Source organism: Trichosurus vulpecula, chromosome 2 (assembly GCF_011100635.1).
Source record: "Trichosurus vulpecula isolate mTriVul1 chromosome 2, mTriVul1.pri, whole genome shotgun sequence".
NCBI classification, from domain to species: domain Eukaryota; kingdom Metazoa; phylum Chordata; class Mammalia; order Diprotodontia; family Phalangeridae; genus Trichosurus; species Trichosurus vulpecula.
The window spans coordinates 347,730,591-347,751,440 of NC_050574.1; the positions used below are offsets into that span (position 1 = coordinate 347,730,591).

Genomic DNA, 20,850 nt, shown 5'->3' on the forward strand with positions numbered 1-20,850 from the left:
TGCTATAGAACTAGTTTACCTGGATTTTAGCAAAGTGTCAAAGTTTCTCATGCCCTTCTTGGGGCCAAGGTGAGAAACATAAGTTAAATGATGGCATCTGGAAATGGCTGAATAGTTATACCTGAAAAGTTATCATTATTTGGTCAATGTTTTCATGGAAAGAGGTCTCTTAGGGACATCTTCTGTTCAATAGTTTTATTAGTGACTTGTGTAAAGGCATAGATACAAGGTTGCCACATTTGCAGATGATATAAAGCAAGGGGCCGGCGGAGGGCAGGGGGAAGATTGCTAATCCTTTGGATGACAGATCCTAATAGGCTAAGTCTAATAAGGTGGAATTTAATAGGGATAAATATAAAGTTTTAAATTTGGGTTCAAAAAATCTACTTCCCAAACACAAAATAGTAGAGCCAGAAATTCACTTGAAAAGAGCCTGGGGGTTTTAGTAGACTTCACCTCAATGGGAGTTCAAGAGTATCAGAAGACAGCAAAGAAAACTAACTTTTCTTAGGTTGAGTTAAGAGTGGCATGGAAACCAGAAGGTTGATAGTTCTGCTGTATTCTCACATCTGTATATTGTGAGCAGTTCTGAGCACCACATTTAGGAAAGACATGGAGAACCCCCAGAGGCTGGTGATCATGATGTTATTCCATTTAAGGGTTGACTGAAGGGACTGGTAGGGTTTAGGCTGAAGAAGAGGAGATAGAGGAAGGGAACAATAACTGGCTTCATATGTAGGAAGGATTGTCATGTAGAAGAGATGGGAAACTTGTTTTATATCACCTTATAACAAAATTAGAAGAGAAGGATGGAAGCTGTGAAAAGGCAAGTTTTGGTTTGCTCTAAGGAAAAACTTTCTAATAAATTAAAGCTGTCCAAAAGTGACATTTACATACACATATTTATGTGTATAGTATGTACATATGTTTATATATTATATGTTTATACATTTTGTATATACACATGTATATGTATGTATACATAGCTTTGGGTGACAGTGGGTACCTTCTCACAAGGGGTTTTCAAGCAACTTTGGAGGACCATTTGCCTCTTATTCATTTACCCTTTTTCCAAGCTGCCCTTCCAAAGTGGTAGCAGGTAGCAAATTTTTTATTTGATCTTTATTTCAATACTTTCATTGTAATTCTATGTGTTTTTAATTTATGCATTTAAAACATTATGAAAAGGGATCCCTAGCCTTCAAAGATTTCTAGAGGGGAACATGACAAAAAAAAGTTCAGAATGCCTGCCTTCCAGGATGGGACCTATGGCAAAAAAAATCTACTAGCCACTCTTATGTACAAGCCTGCCCAGAATATTAATGGATTTTCTCCATCCCAGACTCCCAGACAGACCACAGAATGGCTAAAACACCACAAATGGGCTAATACTATGGTCAATATCAAATTGAACAGGATAAAAGTTGGAGGGTTGTACAGGAAAATATTTGTGTGTGTGTGTGCATTTATATATGTGTGTATATATATGTGTGTTGTGTGCATATGTGTATGTGTGTATATGTATGTATGTGTATATGTGTGTATGTGTGTATATTCAAGATACATAATCCATGCTAGGGATGGGAGAGTTGTGGATGCTCTTGGATAAAACTTCAAATACAAGGCCAAATTTGTGGATGTGTTTTCAAATTGAAGCAGACTCTCTTTCACCTGGCATTGATTTAAATAAAATCAAAGACAGGACCAATTTCTTTGGCAGGAGCTGGCAGCTGGAGGCCAGAACTGTCCTAAGATGTAGACATGAGAATAACCTAACACCAAACGTGGTCGAGTTCTTAGCTTGTCTATCATAATTGTAGTGCTACCCAGTAACTCAGCTAGAGTCCAGTATTGGTCAGTATTTCCATTGCTTTTTTTTTTGGCAACTTTTGCTACTTGATCACAAATATTCATTTTGGCATGTGACTCTCTCCAGAGCCTGGGAGAGAAGAATTTACCATGTCTTTGGTTCGGTCAAAGTCTCTTAGCTAAGTTTTCAGCTGGAAGGAAAGACCAGCTCTTGGAGCTGAGCTTCTTGTCTCCTACTCTAATGGACCCCATTTGTAATGATATAAGTAATATAAACAGGTAAAGCCTTAAAAAATTGATTCTGGGACATCTTTATACTTGGAAGGAGTGGTGTTGCATGGAGCCAGGTTCTGGCTCTGGCTTTTATTCAGAATTTGGCCATCCAGCTAGCCAAGATGTGGTAAACTTGGGAACTGAGAATAGTATTCTCATTAAGTAGGACTCAAGGCAAGATTTGTTCCACTTTGCTGTCAGCACCCAAAATAACTGTGAAACATTATTTTTATTTAGCACTTTGCAGTTTACAAGTGTGTTATTTCATTTGTTTCTCAGAAAAACACTAAAAAGTAGGCAATGTTCTCTCTTTTTTTTCTAATTTTTTGAAACATTCGTATTCAAAGTTTTGAGTTCCAAATTCTATGCCTCCCCCCCACCCCTAGAGACAGTAAGCAATCAGATATAGGTTATACCTGTGCAATGTTGTAAAATATTTCCATATTAGTCATTTTGCACAAACTGACTTGAATAAAAGGGGAAAATGAAAGAAAGAAAGTGAATAAAAGCATGCTTCAATCGGTGTCAGTTCTTTCTGCGGAGGTGGATAGTATGCTTCATCATTAGTTCTTTGGGATTGTCTTGAATCATTGTATTTCTGTGTTTTCTCTGTTTTAACGGATGAAGAACTGCGGCTCAGAGAGGTTCAGTGACTTGCCCAAGGTGACCTCAATAGTAAATGAATAATGAGAAGAGGGAAGGGAAAGTAATGAGCTTTTTTATAGTACCTGATAGACGCCAGGCTATGCAAAGCGCCTTTACAAATATTTTCTCATTTTATTCTCACAATAACCCTGAATGATAGGTGCTATTATGATTTTCATTTTAGAATTTGAGAAACTGAGGCAAACAGAAGTTTAGGTGACCAGTCCAAGGTCACTTGGCTAGTAAGTGTCTGAGGTCACATTTGAACTCAGGTCTTCCTGACCCCAGTAGTTTTCTATCCCCTGTGTCTGTCCCTGGACGATAAATACTTTTAAAATGTAAGATGTTTTGTTTTACTCTATTTTGTGAAATGCAGTGTGGGGTTACAATGGGCATCTTTGTTATGTTTTAAACCTCCATGATGTGAGTACATAAGTGTTTGTGAGTGTCTTTTCAACAAAATAACAGTAATAGTAAATACCCCTCATTCATATACTACCATAAGATTTACAAAATGCTCTCCTCACAGCAACCTTGTGAAGCAGGTAAAGAGTTCTAAATGTTATAAAAGTATAGAAATACTAAATATTATGTAGTGTAGGCATAACCTACCATGGGGCCACACCAACAATTCTGTCTCGCCCACCCCATTTGTTATTGTTTAATCATTCAGCTGTGTCCGTGACACAGAGGTCTCTGTGATCCTGTATGGGGTTTTCTTGGTAAAGATACTGGAGTGGTTTGCCATTTCATTCTCCAGTGGATTAAGGAAAACAGAGGTTAAGTGACTTGCCCAGGGTCACACAGCTAGCAGTGTCTGAGGCTCTATTTGAACTCAGGTCTTCCTGACTCCAGGCCCAGCTTTCTATTCACTGAGCCACGTAGGTGCCACTCGCCCCAGACTCATTCATATTTTATCCCCTTTAAGATAATGAGAAACCCATGAAGGTGCTAGATGATGGAGACTTAGTAGATCAGCATCTCATCAGTGAACTGAGGAAGGAGTATGGAATGACCTACAATGATTTCTTCATGGTGCTAACCGATGTCGACATGAGAGTCAAGGTAGGGACTTTGTGACCCAGGGTGCCATTCCCTAATGTGATGATTTGGATTTTTTTTCTACAAATGGTTTCCTTTGACTGAAATGTATATATCTTAGTCTCCACTAGATGTCCTATATGTTTGCTGTTTGTGTTTTAATCTCTATCTAATGTTCTGATCCTTGTTATTCTTTTGACTTTCAAAAGTGAAAAAATTCTGACTACTCTCATTGGTATCAAAGGTATGTGGGACTACATTACCTTTTAGAAAACTCATGGTTGAAAATGAAAACTTGCTTATGAAACATTGTGGAGGAGGAAGAGGAGAAAGAGGAGGAGGACAAATAGTTATGAGTAGCATTGCTTAACAAAATGTTGAAGGGAAACAGTTGAGTTGACTTTGGTTTTAAGGTGCAACAGAGAAATGTATTGTCAACACCATGGAAACCAGGAATCACTAATGGAGTCAGCTCTTTGGCTCTGGATAGAGAGGAGCCTCTACAGCTTATTGGTATGCAGAGGCAGTAAGAGCTGCAATAGTAAAGGAGGCGGCAGGAAAGTTATTAGCTTCCAGAAGATAATTAGGCTGTCTAACTTTGGCCCAAATTCAGGCAGCTTTGGTTGTTCATAGAACAAGAATCAGCTTCAGGTAAGCTCATTAGATGCCAGAAGGTTGCAGACTTTATTTAGCTTTATTTTGCTTACTGAAGAAAAATTTCCCTGATATTGGCAAGAATTAGATTCTTCCCCATTCCCACTGCCTGCCGCTCTTCAGTTTTTGTAGCTCTGCCTTAGCCATATGCCAAGGCATAGTAGGGACAAGAAGACGTAGGTCACTATCATCATGATAACTGCTTCTTTTCAGCTAGCTTTTAGGGCTCTGACCCTGGAGGAAGATTTTGAGAGCTAACTCATTCCTTTTTATCCTTACAGGACTGTGCACATTCAGTAAATATCATGTTTTATGTTGACCACTAGCCTAAGATCCTTTCTAGCTCTAATATCTCATGATTCTATAAATTGTTAAATGCCGATATATGTGTGCAGCACCATTCTACCTTCTGACCACTCTCTAGATCGGTATTTCCCAGCCCCAAACTTCTATGTATTTCAACCAGGTAAAATACTTAAATTCACTTAAAATACTTAAATTCGCTTCTGTGAACTCCACGGCTCTAAGTAGCTTAGGAAATGGGGCCTAGGAACCCAGGGGTAATAGATATATCGGAAGAAGTGAATGAAATCCATTCTGAGTTCCCCAGACATGAGTGTGTCATATCTCTTCCTAATAAATACATGCATAGACAATTCTCATAAATATTTCTTAGGGATAAGGGAATAGGTGTGTAGTTGTTCACGTTTTCTCAATTGCCTTTTGGTGATCAAAGTGCTATGATGATATTTTTCAATGAAAAAAACTTTATCTGAGATACTCTGAGTATTTTTAACATTATTTTGCCTCTGACAGTTTTCTTCTGGAGGCACTTGGTGAGGCTCACTCTCTCTCCTGGAATGAGTTTTATACTAGACAAGCCTAGTATTTTAGGTATTAAGGTGTAGAGTCCAAGTGGAGTGATTTCACTGTTATTACTGACAAAATAAATCACTATCAAAATACCAGTAGATTAGTTCAATGTCACATCTGTTTGTTGACCTCTTGGTTAGAGGGATCTCATGGCAAGCTCTTGGTAGGTTCCTTTGGTTGACATCTTGGTTAGAGGGATCTCACAGCAAGCTCTTGGTAGGCTCCTTTTGTTGACATCTTGGTTAGAGGGATCTCACAGCAAGCTCTTGATAGGCTCCTTTTGTTGACCTCTTGGTTAGAGGCATCTCACAGCAAACTCTTGGTAGGTTCCTTTGGTTGACCTCTTGGTTAGAGGGATCTCAGGGCAAGCTCTTGGTAGGTTCCTTTGGTTGATCTTTCTGTTAGAGGGATCTCACAGCAAGTGCTTGGTAGGCTCTTTTTTACCTCAACTGTTTTTCTTGATTTCATAATCTTTTGCCCACCTCCATGATTCTTTATAAACGAGTTTTTCACTCCAATTGTTGTTGTTCAGTTGTGTCTGACTCTTTGTGACTCCATTTGGGGTTTTTTTGTTTTGTTTTGTTGGCAAAGATTCTGGAATGGTTTGCCATTTCCTTCTCCAGCTCATTTTACAAATGAGGAAACTGAGGCAAACAGGGTCACACAGCTAGTAAATGTCTGAGGGCAGATTTGGACTCAGCGAGATGAGTCTTCCTGACTGGCACTCTATCCTCTGTGCCACCTAACTGCCCATTTCACTCTAAAGCAATGTCATGTTTGCTTACTTTTTTTTTTGTTGCTGTTGTTCAATTAACAAAGAGATTAACTGTCTGCTGGATAACATGGTTCCTAGACTATTTTGGTCTCTTTGATTAAATGGTGATAGTACCATCATTTTTATCCATTTCCTCTTTTTCAGTCTTTAGTTTATTCATAAAAAGTCAATAAGGAACTCTTAAATCACACGCAATCCCTTTTTTTCTCACCTTTATTCTTTCTTCCAACTGGTGTTTATTTTGACCTCTGCCATGACCAATTGAAGACCTGGGTATCCACAGACAGATGATTCCAGTATGTCAACTTGTCTGTTAAATATATCTGATTTCGTGTTTTCTTATATCATTTGCTATTTGCCATGTCTAGTGCTTTCTGACTTTCTTCTTGAAGAATGTATCCTGTGGCATGAGACTTCGACCTAAGCTGTAAGCCTTTGGCCTATTTCTTTCATTGATCCTGAGTCATATTTTCCAGCAGATTTAGCTTTTCCTGAGTTACAAGAACAGTTTCTCTGTCCTTCTTCTTCCAGCGCATTTCTCTCCATTCCCCACCACCCTTCTGATAGGCTGAGAAGTTTCTTTACACAGCTTTATTACTGTAGGCAGACTCAATTGAGTAATTTCATTCACTTTCCTATATTAAATATGGTGTTCCTCACTTCTTTTTCTGTTGTAAAGTGCATGAGAACCAGCTCAGCTTCAAAGGCAGGGGAAGTGAAACTGGGATATATTCATAGTGAAGCATTTTGGGGGTAGGTGGGCGACTTCACAGTCAGAGGAGCTCTGTAAACCTGAAAGACCCTTGAAAGTGTAAGTCATGGTGTTTCATACATTCAGGACCTGACCAAGAGAGAAAGAACTACTGTGTGGGGGAATTAGTTAAGCGGATGAGCCCCAATATTTCAGTTTCCACAACTGTATTCAGAAGTTGTGCTGCACTGAGCAGATTGGGGGTTGCAGCTCCAATCCTCTACTGGAGAAAAGCTGTCCTAATAATAGCTGAATGTTTGGGTCTCTAATTGCCTTTTTGTTTTTCTTTTTTAAACAGCAATACTATGAGGTTCCCATAGCAATGAAGTCTATTTTTGATTTGATTGACACTTTCCAGTCTCGAATCAAAGACATGGAAAGGCAGAAGAAGGAGGGCATTGTCTGCAAGGAGGACAAGAAGCAGTCACTGGAGAACTTCCTGTCTAGGTACATGTCCTTTTGGCCCTGGGTTTGATTTGACTTTAAATCACCCTATGTGATTACACCAAAGTATTCAAATTAAAACAACAAACAGATGCTTGTAGATTTGTAAAGGCTTTATCCTTTCCAAGAGGACAAAGCAATTTCTAAGAATTATACAGCAAACTGTCAACTGAGAATGCTATTTTTTTTCCTCTTGTTAATTGGAAAAGGTGCTAATAATGAGGATTGTTGGGTTAGATTCGTGACTGTGCTGCTGACTTTGTGATCTTGAATCAGTGATTTCTCTCCTTCCTGGTCCTTCCTGGCACCAAGTACATATGACCGACTTTCCTTGAACATGAGATGAATCACAAGATCTCAGAATAATAGAGTTGGAAGGTAATTTAGAGATTATTTGGTGGTCTAAGCCGCATATTTGACAGAGAAGAAAAGTGAGGCGTAAAGGTGAGAAGTAACTGTCCAAGGTCATATTGCTAGTAAAGGACAGAGCTGGACCTTAAACCCAGGTCTTCTGAATCCTAGTCCAACTTTCTTTCCACTACATCATGCCACTTCTCACAGGAAATACAAAATGGGGAAAACTTGAGATGTTGGCGTCCCAAAAGTCTGAGCGTAGTTTTAAGCTTTCAAGGAGTATTTAGTGCAATGCAAATGTACAAATCTATCCAAATGACTCTATAAATTGAGAATATAATTTTTAAAATCAGTAGCTCTAAGGATACAGAGAAATGTATATTCCTACAAAAAAGATGGCATTAGACTAAAAATTGATGTGACTTCCAAGGTGCCACTTGACCTAAGGTCTCACTGGTAGCCAGAGAAAGAGAAAATGTTCCTTTCTCTATTTAATGTCCTGAAAAATAAGGCAAGAATAAAAGGAAAAGAAGGAAAATGGATCTTGGCCTCTCAGGAGCCTAGAGAGAAGAGGAAAGAGAGTAAAGTCCTGTTTTCAGCTTCACTATATCCTTCCCACTATTTTCAGTTTAATCAAGGAGTTTCCCTCCTGCTATAGCATCCCCATAGTCTGCTCTTTACTTCCCCTTAAGACTTCAGACAAAATTATGCTTTCTGCCTTACAAGTTTTGTGCCAAATCTGAAGGATTTGGAGGTGCTGCTCCTTTTGAAGAGACAGGACAGTTTTGAATCCAGAAGGTGCTATACTGCCTTCTCAATCCAGTCGTTCCCCCCTTTATTGTCTCATTTTCTAAGCCTTGTTGTTCTTGAAAGTTGATGTGAGAGTGGACACATTATTGTTATCATTCCCCTCCCTGCCCTGCTCATTACCAATAATTAAAAGGTGAGAAGGTGTCAAGTCTTATGTATCACAATACGTGCCTTTTTTTAAACAATCTGGAAGGAGCTCTGAGGCCATATAGTACAATTCTTATATTTTACAATTGAAGAAACGGAGACTCAGAGTGAGAAATGTATTTACTCAAGGTCATGTCACTAGTAAGGGGCAAAGTCAGGGACAGAGCCAAGATCTCTTGCCTCTGAATCTAACACTTTCCCCATGACCTTTTACTACTTCCCAATGCAATGCCATTAAATGAGACTGTCAATTCAGCCTATTGTCTTAGGCTAATCTTTTTGCAGAGAGGGATGCTCAGGCCTCCATGAAGAGATCTCTTAGACCAAAGAAATTATCACCCTTTTTAGAAATAGGAGCTCATTTGAGAAAATGCCACCTTAATCCAATGTACTAACCCAGACTGCTCATGGGTTTGCCCCCTTCCATTCTATATCTGTCATGATTGGCAAAGTCACTGGGTTTCTCTTATCTAGGTCCTAGATTGAGGACTCTAGATCTAAGTGATAAATAAGAGGGAAGACCGTGTGAGTAAAAACCTCTGAATCTGAAACCTCAGGAAAGAGGGGTGTAGAAAATAACAGAATAAACTTGGTTTGTTTTTCAAATGGAACTTTTCCTCCAAATTTGCTGAGGTATTGGTGAGGCTCTGTATTCTCATTTGAGATTAGCAGGCATTGGAGCTAGTCTAGTCTTCAGTAACGTTCATTTTGTTACACCTATAATTATCTCTCCGTGAGAATGAAACCACAGAGAATGGTATCAAATATCTACTGATTTGGGAATACCAGTAAGATATGTAAATACATACACAGCTTGGAGGTTTTCATTTGCAGAGTAGCCACACTGACAGGGAAACCACTCATTCCAAAATAAGGCAGAAGGGTGAGATTCACAACCCATGCCATATCTGGGAGCACCAGCCCCCCAGAAGGAGCCAGGCAGAGCTCTTGGTGTATCCCCTGAGGACAAAGGGACATTACTTAACAAGGCAACCCGCTGTTCATTATGTCTGAGACAGTAGGTCTTGAATCACTTACCACAAAAGTCAGGACTTCATTCAATGGCATAGTTAGGTAAACACGCCAAAATATACATCACCCAAAATAACTCCATTAGGGGAAGATTTCATAGCTCTGTGTGAGGCCTGGGAGCCCGGCTTAGGTTTGGTCTGGGTTAGATGGGTCAGTGCTGGTCTGGCAAAACTCCTAGAAAAGCAGAAGGAAGTAGAGAATGGAGGGGTGTGACCCTGACAACAGTCACCAAGCTGTCTTCCAGAAACCCCTGACAGTCCTGACATCCCACCCTCCCACCCTGTTCCCCCCTCCAGCTGATCACACACTCCCTCCCTTGCCATTATAAACATTGATTTTATGTTTTCTTTTCCTTTTAAGAAAAACAAGTAAGAGAAATCATTCTAATTTAATGGTCATGGTTCTCAGTGAGGCTTATTAGAGGTCTTCCATTCAAAACTAATGTTTCATCAGGCTATTGTATTCTTCCCAGTCTTTAGACCTTTGCAACACTCCTTCTTACACCCCATACTCACCTACTCTTGAGCCCAATTTTTTCTGGACTGCATATTCCTGTTTTTGGTCTCGAGAAAGTGGGACTTAATGGCAGAGAAGGAAACTAGTATGAAAGTCACTGTCTTTTTTTTTAACACAGATCAATCTGTCCCCACTACAGTTTTCCCATTGCTTTAGGTACAAGGCAAAGCATATTTTCCCCCCAAAATATATCCTAAGTACCCTCAAAATGTCCCTTGGTTCTACTTCTCCTTTGTATATGTTATCATCATTTAAGTCCTAAATAAATGCCCTTTTGACCTGTGAGACTGTAGTGGACAGGGTACAAACTGTGTTCAGTGGACATGATCCCAGCTTCCAGGACAGCATCTATCAACTTCTGGTTTATGGAAATGTACTAGTCTGTGATAAGGGTGGTGGCATTAAGAATAGAAATGAAGAGATGGGGTCAGCTAGGTGGCACAGTAGGTAGGGTACTGGCCCTGGGGTCAGGAGGACCTGAGTTCAAATCCAGCCTCAGACACTTATTAGCTGTGTGACCCTGGGTAAATCACTTAACCTTGATTGCCCCAAAGGGAGAAGGAAAGAAATGAAGAGATGGATGCAAGACAAATTGTAAAGGTAGAATTAACAGGTTTAGCAATTGATTGGAAATGAGTGGTAAAGAAGAGGGAAGGGTCAAAGATAATATCCAATTTTCTTTTTTTTTAGTAATTGGAAGATGGGGTGCCACAGAGAGAAACAATATAGTCAAATGGAAAAGCAAAGTTAGGGAGAAAAGCACAAGGCAACTTTGGATGTGTTGGGTTTGAGGTACTGATGGTACATCATGGTAGAGATACCATCTAGGCAGTGGGAGGCTTAGAAGAGAGGAGAGAGATGAAGAGATATCAATTTGGAAGTTTATATATAGGTGGTGATTGAGGGCAGGAGAATAAATGAGATCATGAAGGGAAAGAAGGTAGACAGTTAAGAGAAGATCAAGGAGAGACCCTTGGTGGGAGTTTGGGAAAAATGTGAGAAAATAACAAGAGAAAAAGAGCATTTGGAGGTGGGAGACAGTGAGGAGGATATGGACACTCTGGAGAGAGTATTTAATAGGAAGAGTCAACAGTGTCAAAAGCTGAAGAGGGGTCAAGGAACATGAGAACTGGATCAAAGTCATTGGGTTTGGGGTTTGGGAGGTCTATGATGAACTTTAAGAAGGGGACACTGGTAGAGTTTGGGGTGGGGTGGTAAGTGGCAGATTGAAAAGTGTAGTAAGGAAGTGGAAGCATCGGATACCAATGACTTTTTCCAAGAAGATTATCAACGAAGGGAAAGAGATAGAAAAATAATTGGATAGGTTGGAACAGTCCAGGAAAGACTTACTTTTGAGTTCGGGGAAACCTGGGCATCTTTTGGGCAGATAGGAAGTGAGTTAATGGTGAAGGAGAGACTGAAAATATATTTTAAAAAGTTGATGATTGCAGGAGCATTTTCCTGGAGGAGACAGGGAAGAATGAGATCAAAGGTGCGAGTCGATTGATTAGCCTTAATGAAGAATTAGTTAATATGCATTTATTAAGCACCCATCAACTAATCAATAAAAACTTATTAAACAACTTACTATGTGCCAGATTATGTACTAAGCGCTGGAGAGACAAGGACAAAGAATAGTCCCTGCCTTCAAGGAGCTCACAACCTAGTGGGGCAAACAATGCACACACAGCTGCATATAAACAAGAGATGTGGAGAATAAATTAAAGGTAATCATCAGAGGGAAGGTACTAGCATTATGGAGGATCAGGAAAGAATTCTCATACAGATAATTCTTCTGTTACTTGAGGGAAAGAGGAGAACAATAAAATTGCTGGAAATTTGGGAGAACAGAATAGAATACAATTTTCTTGGTGAAGCAGGAGACAAAATCATATATTTGTAAATGCGGAAAGCAGCAGTACACTTGAGAGTTAGAGGAGAACAGAAAGGATTTGAAACAGTCATTGTGGAAAATCTCAGGCAGCTGATGAGGATAAAGGGTTATCAGACAACACAGAACCATATATTTAGAACTGGAATGTCATTGAATTCAACTCCCTCATTTTATAGAAGAAAAGCCTGAGACCCAGAGAGGATAAGGGTCTTGTTCAGGGTCACAAATCTAGTGAAAAATCTGAGGGAGGATTTGGACCAAGGCCTTCTTGACCCAAAGCCTTGCACTCTATCCACACCACACTGCCCTAGGGCAATGGACTAGATGAGCTCATGTATGATAAAATTCTAATGGGCAAAATAAACTCAATTCTGTCATTTTCTTTACCAATTCATGAGTCTTGAATCAATGTTAAAGGAACCTGGTGGTGGGGTTTCCAGGCATGAAAATACATAAGTTAAAAATGGTGGTTGATTGAGATGCAGGGAATTCTAGGGTTGTAAGTTACTGAAGCATTGAAATGTTAATGGATATAAGGGCAAATGAAGTTCAAGTGGAATAGATGAATAACCTAAGAGGACCAGGGTGGGCAAAGAGACCAGAGGATGGAAAGTAGGTTGATTTGAGCAAAAGACAGGGAGAAGGATGAAAGGTTATGGTCATCTAGTTGAATATTAAAGTTCTAGATCATAGAAGTGGTGTCATGTTCCAAGGTGATAAGATGTTTAGTATATCTGTGCTAATATGTGGTTGAAGCCACATTAATAAGGTCAACAGAGAGGAGGAATTGTGTGATCATGTTTAGAGAGGGTATTGACAATAAATATTGAAATTTCTACAGGTTAGGTCTTCTTAACCTTTAGTGTATCACCCTCCTTTAGTTCTCTAGTAAAACTATTGGGATCTTTCTCAGAATAATGTTTTTTAAATGCACAAAGTAAAATATATAGATTTACCAATGAAACCAATTATATTGATATTCAATTACCAATTTTTAAAAAATGTCTGTGGACCCCAGTTTAAGAACACCTGCATACAGATAGTGACAAAGGACAACTATGAAGAGGCAAAAAAATCCCTGAGAAAAAAGAAAGTTAGGAGAGCAAACTGAATGTTAGTAGATAATGGAAACAGGGTTGAGGGAAAGAGTAGTATAAATGGATTGTACAGACTTCAAAAAGGAAACGATCTTGAAAGGTGGCAGTTGAAGAAAAGCCAATGGGAAGAATGCGCCCTCTCTTCCTTGTGGTCCTGTGAATTGCTGGAGTGGCAGGAGTAGCCTCCATTGGAGAAAATTGGAAGGGATATGTGTCCTTGGGGGAGAGTCAGGTTTCAGTTAAAATGGGGAGGCTAACAAAATATTGCTTGAAAAGTTCGAGGATATAAGTAAGTTTGTTGAGAAGAAAGTTGGTAGTTCTAAAAGGTACGTTGGATCTGGGCTAGGAGATGCAGGGATTGAGATGGAGAAGGCCTAGGGGGCAGTGAAGCTGCTTAAAATAGGGATAAATCTTTGGGAAGAGGTAGCATGGTCACGGTATTTATAATTTAAGTAGTGAAACTGGATGACTAAGTTTGGGGTACAAGTATAACAGAAAGTAGATTGATGAGGCATACTCTTTTGTCAAAGTTTAAATGATAGAGGGCTTGCAGAGTTCTTTTAGCCCATAGTTTGAAATGGGATCTAGAATGTCATTGTTTCAGCATGAACCTCTGGGAAATCTCAGTCCCAAGTGGCTTCCTGTGCAATGGTGAAAGATATCCTTTGGAGTTTGGAATGGGGGCTGCTTCTAGCTGCTGCAAAATCTAATTCTCCATTGCTTTTTTCACAGATTCCGTTGGAGGAGGCGTTTACTTGTTATTTCTGCTCCTAATGATGAAGACTGGGCATATTCACAGCAGCTCTCTGCTCTCAGTGGACAGGCTTGCAATTTTGGTAAGAAGTCATGCCATTGCTATTCCTGCAGACCCTTCTCTTCTCTATCTCTTTTTCTAAAATAATAAAAATAGAATACTTTAAAACTTAAAAAGTGCTTTTTATATATTATCTCATTCGAACCTAATTGAAACCTTGTGAAGAGGGTAATATGAATATTATATATTTGTACACATACATATACATATACATACATGTATACACATATACATATAATATTTCCGTATTACAGCTGAAGAAACTGAGGCTCAGAGAGGTTAAGTTACTGGCCTATAGTTATGCAGCTTTGTAGTGTCAAAGGCATAATTTGAACCTATTTCCCTGATCCCAAGTTCAGCATCTGTTATACCAAGTGAAGGCATAAACCTAGATCATTGAAAAATTTCTTTGATTCAGATAACAAACTCCTGGGCACTGATTAGTTTTCAGCTGTGACATCTAACCAAATGTTTATCCTGTGGATCAAAATCATTTCAATAAGGAAAATGTGAAGAAAAAAAGGGCTAGCCTGGTTTATATTTATTTTGTTGACTTCACAGGCCTGCATTTGAAAATGTGATTCACATGATGGATATGCCTGGTATTTGGGTAGGCAGCAACCTTGCCTGTTAGAACTGTGTGCACTGAATGTACCAAGAGAAACAGGAAAAACATATATGCATTTTCCCCCAAAAGCTATATCTGCCTTCGGTTTTGGCTGCTCTTCAAAACAAGTCCATTTTCAGTCTTCCATCCCCCATCCCCCTTCCCCAGGCTACAGAACTGACACAATTATTAGCTGATTAACTCCAGATTACTGCCTGGCTTGAGACGTTGTCAAAATCTTCAAGACATCTCGGTACCATGTCATGAAAAGTCCTTGTCCTTCCTGTTTTCTGTCCATCGCACCCCTTCATCATCTTTATCTTTAAAAGGATCCCAGCAAGTTACTAAGGCATGACCTTCTCCCTGTTCCTGAAATTCAGCTGGATATTTGAAATAAAGCTGTGCTTTCCCTTTGGAATTCTTTAAACAATCTCCTAAGTCCTGAGAGCATACTCTGACTTGTGCTAACGGCTCTTTGGTCAGTTCTTAGGATGGGCTCTCTATCAACGGAAGCAAATTAGGTCTCTGACCTTCCAGTCCTCCCTCTGGAAGGAAGTTAATGAGAAAAGCTACCAAGGGAAGCCATTGCAATTTCTGGCTCAGCTTCCTTCCAAGCACCAGCCAGCCCAAAGAATCTCAGACATTTTAATGAACTAACTGCTTCATGTCTTGTTTCATCATTCCAGAGAATGCAAACCACAGTCTGAGACCAAGTTCTTCTATTTCAATCTACCAAAACAGTTGAACATTCCTCAAACACTGATATTGATTCTGAGAGCTACAGGATATGGCTTTTAGCACTTTCCCCATTTTGTATTTTTTTTTAAAAAATCCTGAAGCCTAATGTGTGAATGAATTATTCTTCTCATTTTCTTTTTAAATATCTGTGTTAGCTTTGGAAAGATATCTTGAATGCTCAGCTGCAAAATTCTGGGAAGTAGTAGATGGTTCCTATTTGAAATGGATTGTTATAAATTAACTATCACTCTCATTTCTCCCCCAGGTCTGCGCCACATAACCATTTTGAAGTTGTTAGGCCTTGGTGAAGACATTGGGGGAGTTTTGGAATTGTTCCCCATCAATGGTAATATGTTTTTAAGTAATTGACTATTAACAAAGTTAGTGTGCTTGTATATACACATACACATAAGGCGTGTTTTTGAGACCAAGACAATGCTGGAAAATTAATACTGTCTATTCAAAATATCACTTAGAAAATTAGTTAATAAAATCTAGTTCCCAGTTAATTCAATTTGGTTTCACTAGGTCTATTTTTGAGCAGTCTTTGTCCCCACCCTGCCCACACATACATTTGCTGATGAAAAACTCTCTTGGCTATAAAGGCATTAGTTGACAGAACAACTTTGGTTGCCAAGAAATGAGTAGCTACTTTGACGGGAAACAAGTTCAGGAACATGGACAATATCGTCTTTGTTAATGACCAGCTTAAAAGAAATGAATCTGACTGGAGTTAAATTAAGAGTCTGATTCTACCTTTTCTAACATTCCTATGAAAGAGACATGATGTGTACCAAAGTTCATTACTAATGGTATTATACAACAGCAGGAAAGATGAGCCACTAGAAGTAAGAAGTAAATTTCTCTTAAAGCTTGGGCCAAGGTGATAAGTACACTGGGGTCTTTGGGGGCATTGTACTCTTTGAGGACACACAATCCCCAGCTGTAACTCATGCCTTCCTCTCCCCCTGCCATTTTGTTAACATTTTTATATGATTATAACTAATTCTGATGTCTCCTTATGGCAAAATTCCTACATTACAGCCTTGGCTTGTGCCAAAAGAAAGGAGAATTGGGTTCCCTACTTAGTCCTGCCATATTGTTTTTTCCTGAACTACAAAACCACAATTCACTGATGACTTCTATTTCAATCCCATTCTAGGAAGCTCTGTGGTTGAACGAGAAGATTTGCCTGCTCATTTGGTGAAGGATATACGGAACTATTTTCAAGTCAGTCCCGAGTACTTCTCCATGCTTCTGGTTGGAAAAGACGGAAATGTCAAGTCCTGGTATCCTTCTCCAATGTGGTCCATGGTGATCGTATATGACTTAATTGATTCCATGCAACTCAGGAGACAAGAAATGGCCATTCAGCAATCATTGGGCATGAGATGTCCTGAAGATGAGTATGCTGGCTATGGTTACCATAGCTATCACCAAGGCTACCAGGATGGCTACCAGGATGATTATCGTCATCATGAGGGTTACCACCATGGATACCCTTACTGAGCAGAACTATGTAACCTTTGCCTTCTTTCCATTTTCCAGCCAATAATCCCAGTAGCTGTTAAAGCCACATATAGCCAGCTATGTAAAGAAATAACTTCAAACAGCTTAAACTACCCTGCATTTTCCTTACAGTGTTCATCTGAGACTAAATAAATAGCAGACTTTTGCCTTCCCCAAAGTGCATGAGTCTTTAAAAGTGAAATAGTTCTGAAATAGTAACCCCAGAGTTTTAAAGTAACAAAGACTTCTTTTTATGTTTTCTTTAGCTGGAGGGCATCTGTTGCTCAGTGATTGTACTAAAAACCAAGATGATTTATTTCCTACAAAGATGGACATTATGTGATAGAGAGAAGACTGTAAAATAAGCATTCTAATGCTTTTTATTTTTTCAAAAGTATTTATTGGAAAGTGAGAATTTTGTATAATGTCAAAGAAGATGAGTAAAAGGTCATAATCCAGATTCTTTTAAGAAAGGTGAATGGATGAGGTTACAGTTTGATTCTTAACCCCTTTTAAAATGTCTGTCAAAAAGAAACCTTGCTTAAATTAACTAAGCTTTATATTTTGAGTTTTGTTCATAAAATGTGACAATGAAAGAGGGATTACAATTTGATGAAAAATCTTTTACCAAAGGGAATGGTGATACCATGTGACCTTGGCCATAAAATGGCTCTGGAGGCCTTTGAAGTTGACTCCCTTGTGGAGTTGGGTTTTGCCTCCTTGCAGTCTCTATTCCCAGAGCAGTCCTCGTGACCACTACCTCCTAGGCCTCCCTGCTTCCTGCTGTCCATTCAGAGTCTTATCTGAGGGCTTTGGGGAGCACAAAACTTGGGCAGAGGAGAAAGGAGATAAAGCATTCCAAAACTTGCTTCTGAACTTAACAAAGGACATACTGCCAGCTATCTAGACAAGGTGGAATAGCTTTAAGTGTGAGAAGGCTAGACCCCTCCTATCACAGACAACATCCATGTTTATTTACTTCATTGGACCCACTATTAATATAGTGTGCTATATTAGAAGAATACAGACGCATAGTTTCCATGGATGCCTTTGTTTCTATTGTGTGGCAGATGTGACCTATTTATACCATAGTGGAATAAAAATGTGGGAGGGAAGTGAAATCATTTCTTCGAAAGTGGGTTTTTTTTTTGCTTTACAATGGAATGAAATATGCATTCATCGTTCATTCATTCATTCAACAGATGTCTATTGAATGTCTGCTGTGTGCCTCATTAGGCTATCTGAACAGTCTTACCCAGTTCTACTGACTGCCATGGTCTGCTCCCGTAGCAGGGATGTGCATTGGTCATTACTACTGCTAACAACTAATGCCAAGAGAGTTATTATTAGCTAATAATAATGAATACGTTAATACTAAATAAGACAAGTGTTTGCACATTCGTTGTTAGCGCTCTCATGACTGCTGTGTGGAGGACTTCAAACATCTCTATCAAATCTCTGTTCTGCTGCAAACAAAAGTTCAAATGGGAACCCTAGATCTAAGAAAAGGAAGAGTGCTTGAAAAACTATCCATTTCAGATCTCTTCCTTCAGGAGAAGGAATACTATCATCCTCTCTTGCAAAAAAAGCAACTGAGACCCTCAAACATTTAATTCCACTCAACAAGCAAAAATTGGGTACCTATTATATACAAATGCACCACGCTGGATATAGAAAGGAAATAGGGAAGGATAAAGTATTGATTATATGATCAAAGATATAGAAAAGATATAGAAGGATAAGGATACAGAAAAAAGAAATAGTCCCTATCTCAAGAAATTCACATTTTAGGGGGAGGGACGTATATAACATTTACATGGATAAATACAACTCAAAGTCTGGAACAAAGGAGGCAAGTGATAGATCAGATAAACTATGTTTTTTTTAAATTGAGGAGGGAGAGAGGACTGACAACTGAGAGAATTGGGGAAGACTTCATGAAGGAAGTAGTATCTGAGCTGAGATTTGAAGGAAGATAAGGATTCTAAAAGGGGCAGATGAAAAAGGAATGCATTCTAGGATTATGGGACAATTAGTGTGAATGCACAGAGATTGGAGATGGAATATAAAATTTAGGAAATAGCTAGCAGTATAGTTTGGTTATAAAGTAGAGAGAGTGAAGGGGAGTGATATAAAATTAAGTAGAAAAAGAAGGTCAGAGCCAGACCGTTGAGGCCCAAAGAATCTTCTGTTTCACCTTATAGAAAATAGAAAGCCACTGATATTTTTGAGTGGGGTTGATATGCATTAGGAAGATGATTTTGACAGCTGCGGGAAGACTGGGGAGTGTAGAAACACGAGAAAGGGAGATGAAAATCACAGCATCTGGGTTGGAAAGGATCTCTGAGACTATTTAATCCAACTCTTACATGAATTATCTCTCAATAATAGAACCAAGGTATGGTTATTACCCAAGAGAATAGGAAGCTCTTACAATAGTCCAGATGAGAGGTAATGAAGTTCTGAAGAAGAGTGGTGGGTATGTGACTGCCAAGGTGATAATATGTCATAGAAATGGAATCACCAAAACTTGCCAACTGATTATTTATGGGGTGTTGGGGAGGAGGAAAAGCCTGGAGGTGGGGGAATGGTCAGGCAGAAGAAAGAGAACCAGGAAAGAATTGTGTCACAGAAGCCCAGGATGGAGATTTTCTGGGACAAAGGGGTCATTAGTCAACAGGATTTTAAGCCATAGACATAAGCCAAAGAGTATTGAGGGTGAGGGTTTAGCCATTTGGGGATCACAACTAACCTTTGAGGAAGCAATTTCGGTAGAGTAGTGGGATAGAAGCCAGATTTCAAAGAGTTGAAAATTGAGTGGGTAGTAAGAAAGTGCAGCCAGTCAATGATTCAGGAAATTCTTTCTAGAAATTTGACAATAAAAGAGAGGAGAGATATAGGATGACAGCTTGGGGAGAAGGTAGTATCAAGTGTAGTACATTTTTTTTAAAGATGGACATACGCGCAGTCATTGGGTAAGAAGCCATTGGGAGAAAGAGGCTGAAGATCAGAGAAGGGAGTGGGGAATGCTCAGAGGAGATGGGATAAGTACTACTAACACAATACAACTAGTCTTGACAAGATAAGGCATCTACTCTTCTGCACCTATATAAAGGAGAGGATAGGTGAAGCTATAGAGAGGTTTGGAGTACAGAACTCTGGTTGGATGGTCTCAATTTTCTCAGTAAAGCAAGATTTTTGCTGTGCAAGATTGTTTGCAAAATTGTGGTGAGGACTTTTGAAGAAAGAAGATATAGAATAACCACTGTTGGGTTTGATACTCACTTTTCTCATGGAGGATCTAGTTGACCTGGGGTGGGGGTGGGGGCAAAAATAAGGAGGGGATTGGAGGGTAGTAGTTCTCTGAGGGCTGAAATAAAATGTCCTTCATGTAAAGCAAAAGGAAGTAGATGGTGAGTGTCACTTAAGATTGAGGATTGGCATTGACACAAATAGTTGGAGTCAGCAGTATGTTACAAAATGTTTAACAACCAGATCTCCAACAAAAAATGTATGTGTGACACACTTTAATCATGCAAGTTTAATCTGCATTATTAACATTTTGTGTATCACTTTCTTAAGTCCAGACAACCTACAGAACAATAAATCAAACTCTAATTTGTAGTGTTTTCTCATTTCTGAGATGTTAATGCTCACACTGAAAATTTAACAATCTTCAAACTGGTATGAGTTAGCTACAGCACACTCTTGGTTGGAGTACAGGGAGAGAGGTTGGAGGAGAGTGACTAGCGTGAAAGGTCAATGATAGGGTCAAGACTGAAAGGATGACTGAGGTTGTAGTAAAGGATAAGGATATAGAAAGTATATAGTAAAATATAGAAAACTGGAGGTCATAGGAACCATAAAGAATAGGTTTAGGAAGGGGAAAATCATTAATTAAGCACTTACTAGGTGCCACGTATTGTGCTAAGCACTTTTTAATATTTCATTTGATCTTCAGAACAACTCCGTGAGGTAGACGCTGCTATTTTCCCCATTTTACAGTTGAGGAAACTGAGGCAAACAGAGGTTATGTGACTTGCCCAGGGTCACACAACTAGTAAGTA

General features: G+C 39.2%; 1 protein-coding gene across 3 annotated transcripts in view; it reads left to right on the forward strand.

Annotated features, from left to right (window-relative positions):
* The window catches only part of CCDC80 (coiled-coil domain containing 80), a 39,421-nt gene extending 21,256 nt beyond the window's left edge, over positions 1 to 18,165 (forward strand). For all 3 annotated transcript variants that reach the window (XM_036745493.1, XM_036745495.1, XM_036745496.1), the window contains exons 4-8: positions 3,656 to 3,792; positions 7,120 to 7,268; positions 13,848 to 13,951; positions 15,540 to 15,620; positions 16,437 to 18,165. In XM_036745493.1, coding sequence (XP_036601388.1) covers positions 3,656 to 3,792; positions 7,120 to 7,268; positions 13,848 to 13,951; positions 15,540 to 15,620; positions 16,437 to 16,783 — 818 coding nt within the window. In that variant the 3' untranslated portion in view covers positions 16,784 to 18,165. The remainder of the gene's footprint in view (positions 1 to 3,655; positions 3,793 to 7,119; positions 7,269 to 13,847; positions 13,952 to 15,539; positions 15,621 to 16,436) is intronic.
* The last annotated feature ends 2,685 nt before the right edge of the window (positions 18,166 to 20,850 follow it).